The sequence below is a fragment of the Nicotiana tabacum genome, chromosome 11 (genome assembly GCF_000715075.1).
Source record: "Nicotiana tabacum cultivar K326 chromosome 11, ASM71507v2, whole genome shotgun sequence".
Classification (NCBI taxonomy): domain Eukaryota; kingdom Viridiplantae; phylum Streptophyta; class Magnoliopsida; order Solanales; family Solanaceae; genus Nicotiana; species Nicotiana tabacum.
In genome coordinates, this window is record NC_134090.1 from 2,461,121 (window position 1) to 2,480,813 (window position 19,693).

At 34.3% G+C, this 19,693-nt stretch overlaps 3 protein-coding genes across 3 annotated transcripts; 1 reads left to right on the top strand and 2 right to left on the bottom strand.

The window, feature by feature from the left end:
• Positions 1 to 686: 686 nt before the first annotated feature.
• On the bottom strand, positions 687 to 7,499 carry LOC142166170 (phosphoribosylglycinamide formyltransferase, chloroplastic-like). The gene is made up of 5 exons (XM_075224632.1): positions 6,983 to 7,499; positions 5,601 to 5,712; positions 4,499 to 4,675; positions 1,775 to 1,901; positions 687 to 1,293 (listed from the first exon to the last, which is right to left on the bottom strand). The coding sequence occupies exons 1-5, from the start codon at positions 7,353 to 7,355 to the stop codon at positions 1,180 to 1,182; spliced, it is 903 nt and encodes a 300-aa protein (XP_075080733.1). The 5' UTR covers positions 7,356 to 7,499; the 3' UTR covers positions 687 to 1,179.
• A 2,278-nt stretch (positions 7,500 to 9,777) lies between these two features.
• On the top strand, positions 9,778 to 13,548 carry LOC107819795 (uncharacterized). The gene is made up of 3 exons (XM_016645949.2): positions 9,778 to 10,185; positions 12,491 to 12,649; positions 13,250 to 13,548. Exons 1-3 carry the CDS (start codon positions 9,874 to 9,876, stop codon positions 13,373 to 13,375), a joined length of 597 nt encoding a protein of 198 aa, XP_016501435.2. The 5' UTR covers positions 9,778 to 9,873; the 3' UTR covers positions 13,376 to 13,548.
• Positions 13,549 to 16,270: 2,722 nt separating this feature from the next.
• LOC107819796 (mitochondrial pyruvate carrier 4) lies at positions 16,271 to 19,400 on the bottom strand. The gene is made up of 5 exons (XM_075224633.1): positions 19,242 to 19,400; positions 17,913 to 18,011; positions 17,619 to 17,671; positions 16,696 to 16,769; positions 16,271 to 16,504 (listed from the first exon to the last, which is right to left on the bottom strand). The coding sequence occupies exons 1-5, from the start codon at positions 19,294 to 19,296 to the stop codon at positions 16,453 to 16,455; spliced, it is 333 nt and encodes a 110-aa protein (XP_075080734.1). The 5' UTR covers positions 19,297 to 19,400; the 3' UTR covers positions 16,271 to 16,452.
• Positions 19,401 to 19,693: the final 293 nt, after the last annotated feature.

Sequence of the window (19,693 nt, forward strand, 5' to 3'; positions counted from 1 at the left end):
GATAGTCTAATTTAGTTAATAGTTAATCATAAATCCTCGTGGGTTCGACATCCGACTTTTAGTCACTTTATTACTTAACGACCGCGTATACTAGCGTGAGTGTGTTTGATCGCAACATTCACCCAGCCTAATAAGTTGACAATTCAATTGAGAAATTTTAGCCACTCCCAATACTAATAGACGACAAAATGTGTATTTTTTTGTAAATATGAGTATTATATATAAAAAAAAAATTTTATACATTTTTCTGTTAACAAAACAATTAGTTTCAGCCAACCGACCAATTTTATATTTTGCCCAATTCATTTCAATCATTCAAAAGCGGGTAAAATTCAAAAATAGCCATTTTCGGACTTGTAACCGAAAATAGCCACAATTTTTTTACTTCAAAAGAATGGTGGAGTAATAACCTTTTTTGTTAAACAGTACCGCCTTTTATCTGATATTGAATAGTATGGGATAAAATGTATTTTGATTATGTTGTATTAATAATGGAGGGTGTTTGTGCTAACTTGATTTGACCAACTTTAATGCACCTTTTAGCTTATGTAAGAACCAAATACTCGACTACTTGAACGGCGACATTAACTGGAAAATTTAGAAAATAAAAATTTGCTAATAAACTAGCTAAATGGCAGTGTCGGGAGCAATTGTTGTCACACTAAACTGTATTCATTGACTTGATGTAAATACTTGGTGCGGATAAGTTTAAATTCTAACTCCCACCAACCACATTCTTGTTTAACCATCTCAGAAGAATAGGTTCAATAAAATCCATCAATGTCTAGCAACAACAAGCTACTTTCTTTTATAAATACAACATACCCGGTCTTATCACACACCGTACACCGTGGAGTCTGGGGAGGGTAGTGTGTACGCAGACCTTACCCCTACCTTGTGAGGATAGAGAGGCTGTTTCCAATAGACCCTCGGCTACTTTCATAAATGAAACATTAAAAAAAATTACCATATTGGTACAAAAGTTAAAAGGAGTACAATATTCATCTGCATCATAAAGCAAGCAAATTTTCTATGGTGTGCTGGTCAATTGAGGAATTAAGGAAATTGGTAGGCCTTCTATTAGGCACACGTACCAAAATTATGTTAGCATCAAGATAAAATTTCTGTAACGCCAAATGCAGAATTACTGGACTTTTGGCTTTGTTGATTAGCCATTTGCTACTTGTAGTGGTTGGGATCTTCTTTGCTCTGGATAAGAGGGACGCCATCTTGGCGCCACACTATTCTCTCTTCACATAATGCAGCCGCTACTTCGACGTATAGTTTATGCTCCTGCTAAGGAAGTGTGTTAGTACTAAATGTTACACGGAAAAGGAAATGGACAAGCGATCGAACAAAAGTGATTATTAATGCATGCCAAATAATTAAGCAGAAGTGCAAGCCACAGAGTGCAAGTAGTAGTTAATGTTGAAAAAAAGGGAAGATAATGGTTAAGATTCATGATCTAAGACCATACATGTTGATTAAAAAAACAAAGTTGCTAACCGTTTGCTTAATAGATACATAGATTAAAAAAGCATGGCTTTACTTACAATAAAACACTGAAAAAGCGCAGATGCAGAAATCCAAAAGGAACAAAGCCCTCTCCTATTAACATAGGAACTGGACGTGGAACGTAAGGTAAGATCCAAAAAGAAGGGGAAAGAAAATAAAAGATTGAGAACTATGACCGATAGGTTTTTTTAAGTGCCAACTTGATTACAACAACAATAATATTAATCATAACAAGAAATGTGTAAAAGAGATTTATGACCTCCTGAAGAACCCTCGCTGCAAGTGTATCTGCTGTGTCGTTAGCCAGCACAGGCACCACCCGTTGAGCAAGAATACGCCCGGTGTCATAATGCTCATCAACATAATGGATTGTTGGACCAGAATACCTACAGTTTGGCAAAGAGCAGATAGAAAAAAAATGAGTTGCTTATGCTCGGAACTTGAAACCCGTAGACACGTGTAGGAGCTAAAATGAGGATCCAAAGCATTAAAGACAGAGAAAACTAAACCCGTCTCAAAGCAGGTACCGAGGGTGGAGGACATAAACTGAAATATGTAGCAACTAGGTTACAGGCAACAATATCGGCATGGAACAATCAAGTAAACAATTAATCACCAATTCTGGTCAATTATGATAGGAGCTGTCTTTAACAGTTCATGACAATTCACTGGAAATTCCAAGATAATGGAGTAAGGACTCTCAACTCAAATAGGGGTCTAAATCTGCATGGTAAAAACTAGCAATAGAAATGGTTTGCTTGGAGAATGTGAATCCTCAACACTTCAACAAAAAGATGCTACATTGTCTGATAAGATCTTAAATATGTTCCCAGATCACATTTCACATGCATTTAAATTTAATAGAAATAGAAATAGATACTTCAAATCCAAAAGCAATGGGTTAAGTGATTGTTGGTATTTAACTTAATAGAGAAAACAAAAGTCACAGAGAGTATTAGCTCTTCGACTAAGCACTCAATTTACAATTTACAAGCTGAATGGTGGTACTATTTCTTGTTCAGCAACAAGCTAATGTGCTTTGGTTTTGCCTCCTGCAAAACCAGAGCTAATTTTGCATGTGTTTGCGATAATTGGACAGGAAAATTCATGCCCTCTATAGACTTGTGAAGGAGCGGATATCTTCCATCAGCAGTTCTTACAAACATGTGTTTCTGAAGAGTGAATACAAATATATCTCATGAGCTCATTCCCTTTATGCAGGGATTCCAAGAAAGAGCTAGTCATATCATATGTACTTATTTGAATTTTGGACGAAAACTAAAGTGTCTTCGAACTTGGATTGACTGCTCTTTATTGGATTTCAGGAGTTCACTTTCCAGGCATATATTTAATTGATCGAAGGGAAAAAATACGAAAAACCAGCTTCTGACATCTACTTTTTTTAGTTTCTTATATGATTGACTTGGATAGCATAGTACTCTGAGTTGGAGTAAGCAACCAAGGGGGATCCACATTATGAGCATTGATGTGGCTGCTTTCGACTTCCACTATAAACGTATAGCTGAAAATTGTTAAAATGTATCTGTGTGGGTGTCTAAAGTAAACTGCCTTTGTTAATCCTATTTCTGGACCTGCCTTTGCTAACAACTCGACATCATCAATGGACATAATAAGTCCAATTATATACAGACACGCTTTCAAATATGGTACAGCTGATGCACAATTCAGATCAGAAAAATAGCTGTTGCAGATCGATGGATTAGAAGTCTCAATTTAGAGAACCCCATTTAATGACTCTAGTAACAATCAGGAAATGACTTAATACAACTTTCTATGGGGCATAGAAGTAGGGAAGCTTCTTGTTGGCCGTCAGTCCAGCCAAAATTCAAACCAAGTTAAAGAGTTAAACAAGTTTACAGGTGACCATTACCCTAAAAAATGCAACAGAAACAGAACAAAGTACTAGGAGTGTAAGCATTCTTTCAGGGAACCCATAACGAGATGTAGAATCGTTGGAAGCAATGACAAGGAATTTAACATACTGGCTTATAAACCCAAATATTTTGGCAAAAAGAAATAATAAATCATTGGCTGTTACTGAATGCTCAAGCTTACTAAACTAAAATTTTCCCTCAATCCAACCTCTTTCTCTTTAGAATAAAAAAAGTTCCATATGGGCCAGATTTATAGTAAGATATATTCCTCATCATTGCATGTGTCCTAAAACATTGCACAGAGTAATAATCTCTCTCCCACTCGCCTGCCACCACCACCCACCACCACTAAAAGAAAAGAAGATAACGGAAAATACCAAATTAATAACTTTTTTATAAGGTAAGGCAAAAATGAAACAGGTATTGAAGGACTATTAGTGTTCTTAAAAGCCATTGCTTCGTTGCTTATAGCAATGAAGTGATGTGAAGTAAAGGTTCATCGCTTCATGGATGATGATATGTGCTTCAGAAAACTGTGCGCTTCAAACATCGATGCTCAAAGTGATACCAACGAGAAATGGCCGATTCCTTGAGTCTCAACTTTGAGGAGTCAACGATTGTGCTATTGGATATTGAAATTAGTAACTTGAATGGAATTTGATTAGTATGGTACTAACTTTTTTTTGTTTTTGAAATATTTTAAGAGATTACTGTAGTACTAAATTCTCATATGTATGATATTTTGAAATTTGTCTTAACTTCTACACTTCACTCCTTGTTTTTTACTTCAAACCCCACAGACCTCGTTGCTATTTTGTGCCTTTTACTTTTAAAAACGTTGGACTATTAGGCCTTCCAGGCCTAGTTAAGAATCTCAAACACATAATACTTTGAAGACAAAGTATAGCAAATGGCACCTGAAACAGACCCTTTTCAGCACACATGACAGTTTTTCTTTACTTTTTACTTATCTTGGCAAGGTAATTTTTTTAGTTTGAAGTTAACAACTGAAAAATTAAAGAGAAAGGAGATACATGATATTTGATTAACAAGAATAATTTCATTTTTATAGAAAACACATTACATACCTAGCTCCAGAAGCAATGACTGCTTTATGCACCTTCATGCCATAGTAGCCTTTGCCTCCAAAAGCTGGAAGAAGTGACGGATGAATATTAAATATTGATCTTGGAAATGCTTGGACCAACTCAGTAGGGATAAGCTTTAAGTACCCGGCTAAAAGAATGAAGTCGATATTATAGGTTCTGTAAACAAATGTTACTATAAGATAACTGGGAAGAATATGAAGTAACAACTCCAATAAAGCAAGGGAAAAAACAAACATCAACTTAACGGGGCACGGACAAGGTATTCAAAGTACACAAAGCTAAAGCAGATAACTTCAGAGAGCAAAGTCACTAGATAATTCATGTCATACTCATACACTAAATAATCAACCAATCCCCTTTTAGATGATTTATCTGTCGTCATTCAGATGACTAATAAGTGTGAAAAATATCCATACACAGAGAAGACAGCATAAAAGCAAGCAATGTAGACGTTATCATGATTTACTTGTTTTTGTTCACACTTAATTCCCCACTTTTTCAGTAATCGTCTTCTTGCTCCAAGTAGAAGAAAGCAAGGGCAAAACGAAAAGGATGACCAAAAATAAAGAAAGGTGGGCAAAAAGAGAAGTGCTTAACAGAATAACTCCAAAGTTTCAAATAACCAGAAGTAGTCTCCAAATAGATGAAAATTTTACAATAGTTTGCAGGTGAGCAGAAGAACAACAGTGAAAGAAGGTGACAAAAATAAATGCAGCTGAGAGAAAAACAGAAATATTTGGCAGATGTGCAGCTTAAGAAAACCAAAAGCATCGCCATATTGAGCACAAAGAACTACCATATCTTAAACCTCATCTATCTTTTGTATATAGAATCTTCATTATATCTCAAAAGCAAATATCCTCAGCAATCAGTAGCAGTACAAGTATATTTCCTTCTATTCAGATACCATTTTTCACCTGCTAATTAGTCAAAAAGAAAAAGAAAAGAAAAACACCAGACAAAGAGGAACTGATTGCGGCACGACATAATTTCAGGGAAGACAAAATCTTTTTTGCACAAAATACACAACCGCTCATGTGGTCAGGTCAATAGAGGAGTCGTGGATAGATAAGAACAGAACCTTAGAGCACCCACGAGATCCTCCTCCGACAAACCCTCAGATGTATCCGTTGCTTTAGGAAACAAAATAACAGGGATGCCTTGTTCCCTTGCATATTTTGCACCTCCACAATCTGCATTTCATTACAAAAAATATCTAAATGAAAGATGAGTGACAACTAGGAGAAGACAATTGAATAGGCATATCTTCGGGTATAAACTGCGCTAAATGTGAGTTTTAGACATTTCAAAAGCTTTACTGAGTAATTCTTCAAAGGATAGATAAGCACTTGAAAATCATGAGTATAATTCCACCAATCCATATATTCACAAAGTTATCCGTGCTACAAGCAAAAATAATAGCATAAGGGAAGCTTTAGTTGAAACAGAAATTTCTGAACTTTTCAAGTGATTCCACCATAAATTTATCAAGCTGATCATGTATCAAGAAACTTCTCAACATGAGAAAAAAAAAATGGTTGCTACTGATTTCAATTTTCAACACAGCAGAACACATTCATGAAGTCACAGAATAATAAAATATCAGGAAGAAAGAAACAAAAGAAGAAATACAGATGAAGGCTGACATAAAAACTTAAAATAAAATTTCATTCTTTGGCAATGTAATCAAGATGGTTGCAACACAAATAGGCTGAATTTACAAGTTTTCACTAACGCTCAGAGCTTTACTAAAATCTCAAATAGGCAGGACGCAAAAACCAACTACAAATAATCTTGAATTACAACAATACCAACAACTACTACTACGCCGCCTTAGTCCCAAACAAGTTGGGGTCCAGCTATATGGATCATCACTAACCATGTTACTCCATTTAAACTCATCTCACGCTAATATATGCAAAGATAAGTAAAAAAATATTAGAAGTTCTATGTATATTCTGAAGTATAAATCTCTGAAAGGCTAAACTGCTACTAGAAAGAATATGACCTACACTAAAAGTGGTAACGTCCAAAACATAATATCAACTAATATGTATCGCCTATATAGACCTACATAATTTGTTCAAGCTTAGAGCTTTAAAAAAATCTCGAATAGGCAGGGAACAAAAGCCAACTACAGATAATCTTGAATTACAACAATAACAACAACAATAACAATTACGCCTTAGTCCGAAATAAGTTGGAGTTGGCTATACGAATTCACTACCATGTTACTCCATTTAAACTCATCTCATGCTAATATTATGCAAATATAGGTAAAAAATATTAGAAGTGTTAACTGTCTAAAACATAACCTCAGCTAATATGTATCACCTATATGGACCTAAATAATCTATTAAAATTTACAGCTTTACCAAAATCTCAAATAAGCAGAGACCAAAAACCAGCTAAAAATTAAATCTTGAAATAAGCAGAAAAATAATAATTTCCCAAAAACCTTACCATGTTTATTGGTGACTAGAACAGCTACTTCTCCATGAACTGTACCCTCAATAGTTGCTTCATAAATTGACCTGAAATTTGAACCACCACCTGATACAAAAACTGCCAGTTTTTTCTTTCTAAGTTCTTTGCTCATACTATTATTAGGAACTGTAACAGATTCTTTTTCTATTCCCTCCAAACAATTTGTACACTGGAAAATTTTCTTAGGAGCAAAAGAAAAATGGGGTTTTAAGAAAAAACCTTTAAGGGTAAGATTATTTGGTGAAGTATAAGAAAAAGATGGTATCTTAAAGATTGGATTTTTTTGGTTTTGAATTGGTGAAGTGGATAAAGTGGAGGAAAGTCCAAAAGACAATCTTCGAGCTTCCATTCGTGACGTAGCAGAAGGCGGGGGGGAAGCGGAGGTGACCGGCAATAGTGGCGGCGGGAGGAGGAGGAAGGCGGGAAGAGGTGGTGCGGCCGAGGGAAGTGAATTTTTGTCCAATTATTATTTGCATATAGTAAAAAGTGGTACTAAAACGGTGCAAAAACAAAAAGGAAAAAACAATTATAATGTGGTGCTTTTTTTTTTTTTCTTTTTTTGATGGGGTGATTTTCTCAGTTAGCATTTTTTTCAATTTTTCCTGTCCTATTAGGAGTATAATTTTTTGTGGCCAAAAGTAGATATATTAACTATTTCCCTTTATTTAAATAATTAAGATATTAAGCTAACTTGTAATTAAAATAATTGGTAATGCAAGCAAAAAAGCGAAGTAATTCTGAAAATGACAGTTCGACGAGAAAATGCATCAAAAGATAATTTTGAATAATTATTTAAGTTTGACTTCAAAATTTTGTAAAAGCAATATAAATTTTTTATTAATACTTGAATAATGACATTGTGCAAATGTAGGTGTTTATGATGAATTGTATTTCCATTTCAATTATATGAAATTTTTTGAGAAATGGTCCTAATGTTGATTAAACCCAAACTTTAATGCATTGTTTATTTTACTTTACTTTCAAGCATATTTTACTTCGAAGACATCTTCAACAACATAAATTGTCAAAAACAAGTGTTTTGTTCTTTAAAATTGATAGCTTTTTAGAGTTTAGGGAAAAGGATCAAAATTGCCATGTTGGTCTTCGAAATGGCTTATATGTACCCTCCATTTGAAAATGAGGTCACGTGTAATTTTACCGTTAAACAAGTGGTCCACTGATATCCTTCTCGACTAACGGCTTCGTTTTGGGCCCTTTACTTTTCTTCAAAAAATCCACATCACAACACGTGTCCTCCAAAACTACCCTCAATTCTTTTTTACATGCCCCCTCGCTTATTTTACCCACCTTTCCCACCCTCTTTAGCCCATCCGCATCAGACCCCAAACAATAGTTCACCACAAAAATTACCATTCAATAGTAATACGTAGATGATGATTGTTTTGTTAAAATTTATTATCATGTCTAAATTCATTAGTAATCGAAGAATTTAGAAAGTAAAAAAGTAATACATAGTATAAAATTTAACCCAATAAAAAAATATCTGATCGACATATAAATAATGATTGCTTGAGTTGTTCTCGATCTTATGTTCTTCGAGATGGCAAGGAATGGTGTGATAGTACGCTTTGATTATAAAAGCTAAATCCAACACCGCCAACGGTGACCCTCTCTGCCCAATCCCCCCTCCCCCCCAACTCACCCCATTTCCGTCTATTATGCCCCGTTGAATTATATTACATGCAATTTCACTTGCAAATATTTATCAAGGAGTGTCAAAATATAAATAATTAAATATATCAAAAAATCAAATGGAGTCAACGTATAGTAAATATACATAAAATAAAAAAAAGTTATCTAGCAATATAGTATATATTTTCCAGCGAAGGGGTATCGCTTGACACCCCTTGGTTCAATATGGCTCCGCCATTGAAAGTAACTCTTGCTTCGACAAAAATGAAAGACTAATAAATGGTAATTTTTGTGGTAAAGTATTTTGGGGATCTGATGGGGATGGGGTAAAAAGGGTGGGAAAGGTGGGTAAAATAAGTGAGGGGCATGTAAAAAAAAAATAAGGGTATTTTTGGAGGACACGTGTCGTGATGTGAATTTTTCGAGGAAAAACAAAAGGCCCTAAACGGATCCGCTAGTCGAGAAGGATATCCGTGGACCACTTGTTTAACGGCAAGGTTACACGTAACCTTATTTTTAAACGTAGGGTACAAATAAGCCATTTCAAAGACCACGAGGGTAGTTTTGAGCCTTTTCTCTAGAGTTTATGTGATAGATAGTACCCCTATGTTCCAGTTTACGTGAACCTATTTCCTTTTTGGTCCGTTACAAAAAGAATGATCCATTTTTAAATTTGAAAATAATTTAGCTTAAACTTCCAATTATACCCTTAATGAGAAGTTTTTATAACCACACAAATACTCTGGATCCCTTTTTGACTTATTTAGTACCACAAATTACAAAAGTTTTTATTTGTTTCTTAAACAAAATCACATGAATTGGAACGGAAGAGTAGTACTAAATATGGATAGGCGATCACTAAATATACATAGGTGACACTAGAATATAACATAGGCGATTTCAAAAAGAAAAAAAGAAAACAAAAATCTGTAAATGCAACAAAAAAATGCAAATATAAGAAGAAAAGGTCAAAAAAAAAAAAATATTTACCAAATGACTAATTATCAGTTTGACGGTTCAGATCGCTTCTAAATTCCTTATCATATACCTTCTCACACTTGATAATTCCCAAAGGCTAGTAAACCATGAAACGTCTCTCAGAAAGCTAAACTATAAATACCCGAAGATCAAAAAAATAAAATAAAACAAATAAACAAAATTGCGGATCGGAAAAGAATACATCGCCGTGAATCACGACTGATCCGCCGCCGTTAATGGAAGGAGTAGGGGCTAGATTCGGCCGGTCATCAACTAGGTACGGTCCAACAACTGTATTTACCGGTCCGGTTCGTAGATGGAAGAAGAAGTGGATCCATGTTAGCTCAAACAAAAACAATCATCAAACGACGACGGCAGCTGCTAACGGTGGAGTTAACGGCAGTAACGGCTCTCATCTCTTGCTTTTGAAGTGGAGACCTATTACTGCCAGCCAAAATAACAGTAGCGACGAAAAGGGTGGCGATTCTAACAAAGACGAAGACGTTCCGATCGAGGAACCACGCAAGCGAAAATTCAAGTTTATTCCGGTAATAAATTATTAATCTTTTAAGTTTTTATTTTTTTAATTACTTAATTTGAGTACTTTTTAGAGATCAACCGTATGTATTTCCATGTATATAGTTTTTTTTTATGACGTGGTGCCGGTCCAGCTTGCCGCACCTCAACTATTTTCGGTAGCTCCTACCAACACATGTATCGGATAAATATGCCCTCGAAGGATTAGACAGATGAAAAAAAAAGTCACCTCATAAATTTTAACGTGTGATAGCAAGTAACTTAATATTTATGAAGAAATTTACCTATAATGACATAATAAGTGACCTAATTGTGTAAATATTTTTTGCATTGTCCGGAATTTAAACTTATAAATTTATAATCTTTCAAGGTTTTATTAGTTTTTAAAAAAAATTTAATTACTGAATTTGATTGCTTAGATCATCTGAGTATTTCCCCAATCTAATTGTATTAGTGTCTATAATTCATTTCTTATGTGTAACACTAATCGATTTGACCTCATTGGTAAGTGTTACAAGATCTCATGCATTGGAACCATAAGCTCTTGCACAACGTTGAGCTATTTCAACAGTCTATTGAGTTTGCTTTATTATTTCTTATTTTTGTTTTTATTTTTTTTAATGCTCTGCAATTTGGGAAATCAGATTATGGGGAATTGATTAGGTGTGGGACAACTATTTGGGTATTGGGTTTGTTAGAACAGGTTTAAATTTTATACATTGAGAGTGTTTTTACATTATTTAGTTACTTGAAAGCAAGGTAAGTGGCCTGCTACAACCAATTAAAATATAATGGAGTAACATTGCTAGTGTATATATTTTAAAACCTTATTGAAATATGGATTTGAAAAAAATGTATAGATACTGTATTGCTGGTTGGAATTTTGGAAAGAAGTGGAGAAATTGGTTCAATGTTGGAGAGTAAGGTTTACGGATCTGCCTTATGTTTTGTGTAGATCTGACATCAAATGGCATAGTTGTGGGGCTGTTATATAGTATTGCTTTTGATTAAACACAAAAGCTAATATCGTTGGTTTTAAATTGTGAGATTTAGGAAATTACAAGTTATTTAGGTTGGCAAGATGTGGATCTTTCATTGATAAAAGAAAATGTAAAAAATTTCCAACTGTATTGAGGTGTAAGAACTATAGAACCATTGTACTTCTTAGGCTGCAAGTTTTTTATCTAGAAATTGGTTCTGGTGGTGGATATATGTCTCATTGATCACTAAAACAGTTTTGAATAGTCATACCTTAACTACTAGATAAAAAAGTAAGTTTTTGTTGACACTTGACGGAACCTTTAAACTATCTTTTCATCTCCACTGGAAGCAACTTCTTTCCTGTCTGTCATCTCATTTTAAATCAGGATGCAAGACTAAATCTTTCTCTCTTGTCCGTCTCTCAGTTGCCCATTTACCTCTTGTCCGTCAAATATGGCGGAAGCAGTAGAAGTACTCTTAGACCTCATATGTTGTTCTCATGTTGCTTGTTGGTTTTTCATGTCAGTGTGGAGACTAGCTATATGCATGAGAGGGGAGAGGAAGTTAACATAAGCTTTCACAAATATGTTCCGGTTATAGTGAGTCTATTAGCAGAGAGAGTGTGTGTTCGGAGCTTGATACCTTTTATTACTGTTCCTGCTTTGTTAGTATGGACACTTATGTGCTTTTTGTTGGTTGTTTGAAACCCGAAGAGATGATAAACTTGTAGAATTTCCTTTAGCAGCTAGGTGAAGCTATTATATTATGCACCATTTTAGGTTATCTAGTGGTCCCTTATTTTAGTACCTCTAAAGATATGCTGAGATTTTCTTGGCCAATTATGCAATTGAGAGGAAAACGCTAATTTGGTTTCAAAAAGTATATTCCTCCAGTGATTATAAACCTTATATTATGCCTGGTGGATGTAAGGAGGCAATGCCAAATTAAGTCAGAGCTGCTAATTAAGAGCATAGGGCTTGTCAATTTTCTGGTTGAAAAGCTTACATGATCTTTCTTCCCATTTGGAAATTTGAATATCTATCCTTCCCCGTGTTAGTAATCATCACTCATCATTGATAAGAGTAGATACTACGCTTGTTACTTACCACACCTAATACCATTGGCAGAGCGGTCTTGTTGCTGTACTTGAGTAATCTGCGGAATGCCAAAATATTTTTTTATTTTTTCCCTCATCAGGAGTTGCTTCTGGTACGACGGCAATAGCTTTCGTTTTTGCTAAGTGATAATAATATTTATGTCTGACTGCATCTTCTTCGTTAATCCCTAGCAAAAAAAGAATTGATAATAAATTTCATTTTCAAATGGTTGAGATAGATTGCTGTGCTTGAAGATCAAAAGTATGAGACGTCAGAACAGGATGAGGATGAAGCTAAACCAATGGAGGCTGATGCCAATACCGGGGAGCCAACATCTCAAGCTGATTGTTGTGATGAAAAACCTGACATCAACGATTTGCCGATGGAAGAAAATCAGGTACTTTAAAACCTTCTCCTCTCCCAATGTGAAGAACTGTGATAGGGAGAATGCTCAAGGAAAAAAAAGATAAGGCACATAACTGACTGTTGTAACTTGTTTATTAGTTTGTTGTGTTCTCACTCGTTATACAAAATGACTAGTATGATACTTTTAAATGTATTTGGGGAAGACATGAAATAATGGTTTAGTCTATTGTTGCTATTTGTTTTCCCATCTTTGAATCGAGCAGTGGACTTCATACGGCTTAATATTTTGTGTTTTTGCGTAACACAGGATCTGTTCGATTCGTGAAAACACTTCCTATCTCCATTCTTCCAGCATGTTGTAGCCTTTTTGTCTTCTCAAGTTTCTATATGATTTCAGATTATTTTAGAAAGGTTTAAAATTTTCTTGAGAAGTTCTCTTCTTTTTTAACCCCTTTTGCCTCTTTCTTCTTCTAATGAGAACAATAAAAAACCTTTTATCAACCAAACAGTTTCGTCTTTCTTTGTATCTTTCTTTGGTTTGTTCTGTTTTGTTTGTACCTGGTGTCGTGTTTTTTAACTTTGGTGAGTGTAATGCCCAGGAGTGTTTTATAATTGTGTTTTAATGCATCAGGATCCACAGGATAAACCTCCAGAAAGACGAGATTTAAATGAAAGCACTTTGGACTTGTCTTTGGGCTTGACGGGTCATGACGAAAATGATTCTGACTCGAAAAGGGATCAAACAAAAGAGGTTTAATTTGACAGATTGAACTCCAGTAGCACTGTGTCATGATATCTTTTCTGTAAATGCTGCTCGTATCCGTTGGACGTCTTAACTGAATTTGGTCCTCACAGTTGACAATGGCCTTAAGGTAATTGTAACGTAAAACCATTGTACTAGAATATACTCACTAGAAAGTTTTTTCCCTATTGACTGAGTTCATAATTTTTTCTCCGGCAATGTAGTAAAACACTATGATATTGAACTTCGTTGAATGAAATTTAACGTGCATCACATTGAAGAAATTGTTTGATTTCTTATATTCCATTTGCAAATATAGGCATATTCATGTCTTGGGGAGCAAAACTGTTGCTTAAATCTTTTGTTATAAGAACAAACATAAGTTGTTGGGTGGATAAAGCAAACATTCCCTCTTTTAAGTGGAAAAGGTTGAGAGGTGTGTTCATTATCCACCTTGTTTTGAAGTTTGAACTATGAGCTTGCCTAGTCTCGAGGGTTTCTCGAATAAAAAGGAAAAAAGCAAAATAGGATGTACTTACAAATAACCAACACTTTTGCAGTTTCTTCTTATTCATAATTTTTGCTGTTTTCAATTTCCATTTCCTAAGTGAGATTATCCTAGGCACTTGGGAAGGCGGAAAAGAATCGAGGATCAACGCTGCTTTATTTCCTATCCTATATATCCAGTTAGAGCTACTTTCGAAAATGGTGAAATATAATATATACTATGCTAGCGTTTGACCATAGATTCTCAAATTTGTTTTGAAAAATCTGATTTGGGTGAAGTTTGATTTAAAGATGAAAATGTGTTTGGACATTAGTTTTCAAAATATATTTCCCAAATTTATTTTGGAAAAACATAAAACATGACTTATACCCACAAGTTCTAAAAACTATCACAAATACCCAACAGTTCCATTATCAATAACATTCATTATATTATCGCAAACTATTCTTGAACATAAATAAATTTGATACAAAATTATCATTTTTATAATGAACTACATGATACACTATCACATGACCGAGAAGACCAAACAACATTGTTATAAAATAATAAATGGTGGACTCTTTTATAAAATACAAAAATTTGGGGCAATTTTTAAAAAATATAATAGTGATATTTTGGCTGGGATTTGGGATTTGAAATTTTGCCAAAATGTAGGCAAAATCTATGGCCAAATATGTGTTTGCCAAATAAAACACAAATTTATTTTGGCAAAATCTATGGCCAAACGGGTCATATATTTCAACTAGGGGTGGCAAACGAACGGGTGGGTCAGATATAGGCGTGTCGAAAGCGGATAATGCAAAAAACGGATAAATTATCCGACTCAACTCATATTTAATACGAATAGAAAACGGGTTAACCGACGGATAATATGGATATCCATATTTTCCATGGCTTGTTGAATATGATCACTTTTGGGAGAATTTCTAGTCTCCCAAAACTTGAGAAAACTCCAATTTGAGTCTTTACAAATGTAAAAGTTAAACTCATTAGTTATCCATTGGTTATCCATTTTCTAATTGAATAATATAGTTCTTATCCACGTTTGATCCGTTTTTTAAAAGTTCATTATTCAACCCATTTTTAGTGAATAATATGAGTGAGTAACTATTTTTTTAATCCATTTTGCCATCACTAATTTCAATCGTCATCTCCCATTTGGTGAATAAATTTTACTTGTAAGCTGATAAGCTACACATATAGTGACATAAGTTAGCATAAAGCAAAAGGGACCATAGTCGTTTTGTGGTTAATGACGTTGTTGAGTAAACTTCATGTAAAGTAACATAATGTTATCGAGGATTAATGTTAAGCAAAGAGGAGAAAACAGAGATTGATTGATCCATCGTAGAAAATCGAAATGCAAAGGGTTCGAAAAATATTAAGGAATAAGGATCCTCATTCAACGAGAAATAGTTAAGAATGAACATAATATAATCAAATGACCAACTGGAGATGTCAATTAATTGGGATTAAGATTTATTGTTGTTACACTATTATACAAAGTTCAGGGTTTGCCAAGAGTCCTTTTAATTGGTATAGAATAGTATTTTTTTTTATGAAGAAGAGTTCGTCCCGCCGCATAATATCCTCACAAATGTCCAAAGGCTAAGGGAGTGACTGCATCCCTTACCTTCAATAGCTCATTCACCAAGTATTCGATTCCACCAGCACATAAATTAAGTAATTCTATTCCCCAAGACTTATGCGGATTGCAAAGAAATCATCTAATATTATTTTATCTCTGCGATATTTTAAACCTAACACCTCATAATTCTCCCCTTCCCCACTTTATTTTTGGTATAGAGTAGTATTTCAATGTATGGATAAGTGTAAGGCTTAAAGACATTAGTTTCAAAGAACTCTTAGTTTGTCCTAAGATAAATTATTTAGTATTCAAACGAATTGACGATGCTTAATTCCTAGATACCGTCATTGCTTCTTCTCTAAAAAAAAAAGAAGAAGTTCACGACCCGTGGGCTTTCTACCTTCAATCCTCTATGCGACATTGCTCGTCTAGAATGAATATAAAAGATTTATATAGTCAAGTTTAATTAGTTTGACACTTTGACACTAAGAGTTGATTGATTGACATTGTCCGAGACAAGCAATCAATCTAGGTGCTTTATTTGTTCAATTTTATTTTCCTCTTGCTTTCTCTACTTACTAAAAACAAAGAAGGGCAGGCCGATGCACTAAGCTCCAGATATGCGTGGAGTCCAGGGAAGGGTCAGATCACAAGGATCTATTGTACACAGCCTTACCATGCATTTCTGCAAGAGGCTGTTTCCACGGCTTGAACCTGTGACCTCCTGATCACATGGCAGCAATTTTACCAGTTACGCCAAGGCTCCCCTTCTACTTACTAAAAACAGAACTCTAAAAACATGATACCAATCTTTCTTCCCACAATCTACAAAGAAATTTCAGATTATCAACTGTGATTAAGCAACCAATCACTTATCAAATCGCCACATTAACAGTGGTAAGTATATAAGAAGAAGTATTGAGGAGAAGAACTAATACATCAAATTGTATTCAAAGCTCAGGATTTCAATAATCCTGACTTGTAACAATTTCATCATCCTTCTTTAGCTACCACAGGTTGCTCCTCCTCGTTAAAATAATCATGCCTGAACCAAGACAATAAAAAACTTAGTTATAGCTTCACCAAAAATGATGATGTTATCTACAAAAAGAAGCTAATCAAACGAAAAACCAAAGCTATAAGAATATCCGATATAATATCATCGGATTCCCTTCCATGAACATTTGCAAAGTCTTTCAATGATCTCCATATAGTAATGAGACAGAAATGACTCACCGAATTTTTCGTGAAAGTTGATATATGCCTGTTCCAGCCATTGCCACATTTACACTAAAGAGGTTCCAGTTTTTCTGTAATTCAGAATTATGGAATTACAACATAAAGAGAAAATGACATCAGAAAATGAAGAAGCTAATGAAAGAAAAAGATGTCCAAGTTAAAGGAAAAATTGCATCAAAGTGGCTTTAACATTCTTAAAACTTTAATGCCGCTCTTCAAACGACTATATGTCCTAAATCCAAATAATACTAACATGGAATGCTGTTGAGTTATTGCTTCCTTTCACTGTTCTTGAGCCGATGATCTGTCGGAAACAGCCTCTCCACCTTCATAAGGTTGAGGTAAGGTCTGCATACGCATTACCCTCCCCAGACCCCACTTGTGGGATTTCACTAGGTCTGTTGTTGTTACTAACATGGAATGCTATTGAAAAGATAAATCTGGCAAAGGACAATGCCATGGAACTATGCTATAGCAACCAGTTAAATAGTGTAACTTACATTTCTATGACGTAATTAGTGATGATACCCTACAATTGATTGCGTGAAAGAAGTCCTACTAAACTAAAGAAGCAGATGAAGCATCGGGTCTTGGAGAAGAATAAGATCACAGAGCACAGCAAACCGCTAAACCATGTGCGTGTAATTTCTCGCCTATCATGAGTTTGACTATTTATTTATTCTCCTTTGTAAGGTAAAGCCCTAGAGTAAAGTGTTAGGTCTGGTGATAATGGATTTTAACAATGTAAGAACTTGCAATGAATGTGAAAAGGATATACTTTAGTCTACAATTATGTACTAAAACCGTTATAGAAAATTCAGCTGAAAAAATAGAAAGGATTTATTTGTCTATCAATCATACTCTAACATCGTAAAAAGATAAACTACTTGTGCTGAGATCCAGAGTAATATTGAACTCACCGGAGTAATTACCAAACTATAGCGAGACCAGATAAGTCCAGTTGCTGTAACAGCTGCAATAACAAAAACAGCTATCTTAAGAATAAAACCAAATGGAAAGACAAAAGATCTAACAAATGGAAGATATCATATAATGAAAAGTTTAAGCTTGACGAGAAAGACCAACTATGAAAATTAACATGTTTTTCTGGATTCATGATAGATCAAGAGACAAAGAGGGAATATCGGAAGCTAATCACAGTAAAATAATACAAATGATTGTGAGGAGAAAATAATAAAAGGCATGAAACAAACCTATTTGCTGGGGTAATGAAATCTTTTCAGGAGGTTTAGCAAAGTCAGCAATATTTGCTATGCTGATGCCCCACTTGAAGGTTGGTGCCCAGAAATGAACTAGAAGAGCACAACGAGTGAATGAATTGGCAAACAAAGAAAATTGAAAAAAACAAGCATACCAACTTGAAGCTGCTAAATATAAACAAGGGAAAAACATTTAAGTCTGTACACACTTTGCAGGGCAATAGAGAAAGCTCAAGGAACAAAATGTGAACAACTTGAGCCAAGCATTTAAATGATTTCCAACCTCGAGTCATCATACGAAAACATCCATACATTGTAGAGTTAGAAATTTTTGAAGAAAGAACTCGTCAAATTATGCATTCATCAATTTAAGGACAAAATAAACTTGTCAAGATTGGGTAGGGTGCTTAGGCAGCTGCACTTGTTAAGAATGTATAGGCATTTAATTTTACAAGTCCGCAGTCCATAGTTTAAAAAAAAAAATGTTTTCCTCCTTTATTCAAATGCATTCTCTGATCATACAAATGTCACAGAAAATTTCAGTTGCTATCTAACTGCCCGGGAACTTTTGCAATGACCAAGCCAATCAGACTAGCCAAAAACAACAACCAACCCAGTCTAGCCAAGATTGCTTAATCGATCTCCAAGTTTAGTATCTCACAACGTAATCAGGACATATCTTATGTAAAATACTAGAACATGATTCAAGAGCATGAAATTACCGATGATTAACACTGACGTACAGCAATAAATGCATTACGTTATCCATCAATCAATCAACCGCACCTCAATCTTAAACTAGTTGAGGTAAATTATGAATCTTTTACAAAAATTTCCCTCTATCCGGGCTCATTTTCCAATACTAAACATATAATATAAGGGTTCTCTAAAACTTGACATTTTAAAACTGCAATGAGCTCATTTTCATGATCTCCGTTTTCAGCTGTCTATTTTTTCCTTTCATTTTCCCACTTTTTAGTATCACAATTTATAGTTCTGCTAAGTAAAATCTAACAACAATACAAAATAGAACCTAAAAATCTAATCTTTTTTCTTTTCTTTTCATTTTTGTTCACCTCTTCAAATAAATAAATAAATAGGCAGACAGCCAAAATTTTTAAAAAAAATACAAAATAAACGGAAGAAAAACCCAGATACAATATGGGATTTGCCAGAAGAATCAACAACTCAATCAGTTTCAAGCTGCGATGATAAATATGCAAATCAAAATGGTAAAAAAGAAAGATCTAAATCTAAGTATATAAAATTCAAGAATTGAAAAGAAAAAAAAACGAATTAACAGAAAACGGAGAAAGAACTCACTGGTTTTTGGGCCAGCAGGGTGATTCCATAGAGCCTGGAGTTTTGAAGTCGCCATGAAAGGGAAAGTTTTTGTATCGGACTTTTCTCTGTATAATAATATCTCTCGTATTAGTATTACAGTAGTGTTTTATTGACTTTTGGTTCAAAGGAATTTTCAATTTGGCAATTTAATAAATTCCTAGAATATAGGTTTAGCAGTAACATTAAGGACACTATTAATATTAAATGGTTTATGATAGCCCTACCTTTTTTTTGTTGATTTTATATTCTGTCTAAGAAATTTTATCAAGTTATATTGACGAAAGAATTATATGTAAGAAAAATAGAGTAATAACTTGTTATATCACCTTCAATTATACTAATTTATATATATATATATATATATATATATATATATATATATATATATATATATATAACATTTTTTGTTTTCTAATGTGGTAGTGAAGTGA

Coding starts and splice junctions, on each gene's coding strand:
- LOC107819796 (XM_075224633.1), bottom strand. CDS start 19,296: ATGGCGACTTCAAAACTCCAGGCTCTATGGAATCACCCTGCTGGCCCA. Junction 16,770..17,618: donor ATAGTTTGGTAATTACTCCG/GTGAGTTCAATA, acceptor TCTGAATTACAG/AAAAACTGGAACCTCTTTAG. Junction 16,505..16,695: donor CAACTTTCACGAAAAATTCG/GTGAGTCATTTC, acceptor GTCTTGGTTCAG/GCATGATTATTTTAACGAGG.
- LOC142166170 (XM_075224632.1), bottom strand. CDS start 7,355: ATGGAAGCTCGAAGATTGTCTTTTGGACTTTCCTCCACTTTATCCACT. Junction 5,713..6,982: donor TCTAGTCACCAATAAACATG/GTAAGGTTTTTG, acceptor AATGAAATGCAG/ATTGTGGAGGTGCAAAATAT. Junction 1,902..4,498: donor GTCATTGCTTCTGGAGCTAG/GTATGTAATGTG, acceptor GCCAAACTGTAG/GTATTCTGGTCCAACAATCC.
- LOC107819795 (XM_016645949.2), top strand. CDS start 9,874: ATGGAAGGAGTAGGGGCTAGATTCGGCCGGTCATCAACTAGGTACGGT. Junction 10,186..12,490: donor GAAAATTCAAGTTTATTCCG/GTAATAAATTAT, acceptor TGGTTGAGATAG/ATTGCTGTGCTTGAAGATCA. Junction 12,650..13,249: donor TGCCGATGGAAGAAAATCAG/GTACTTTAAAAC, acceptor TTAATGCATCAG/GATCCACAGGATAAACCTCC.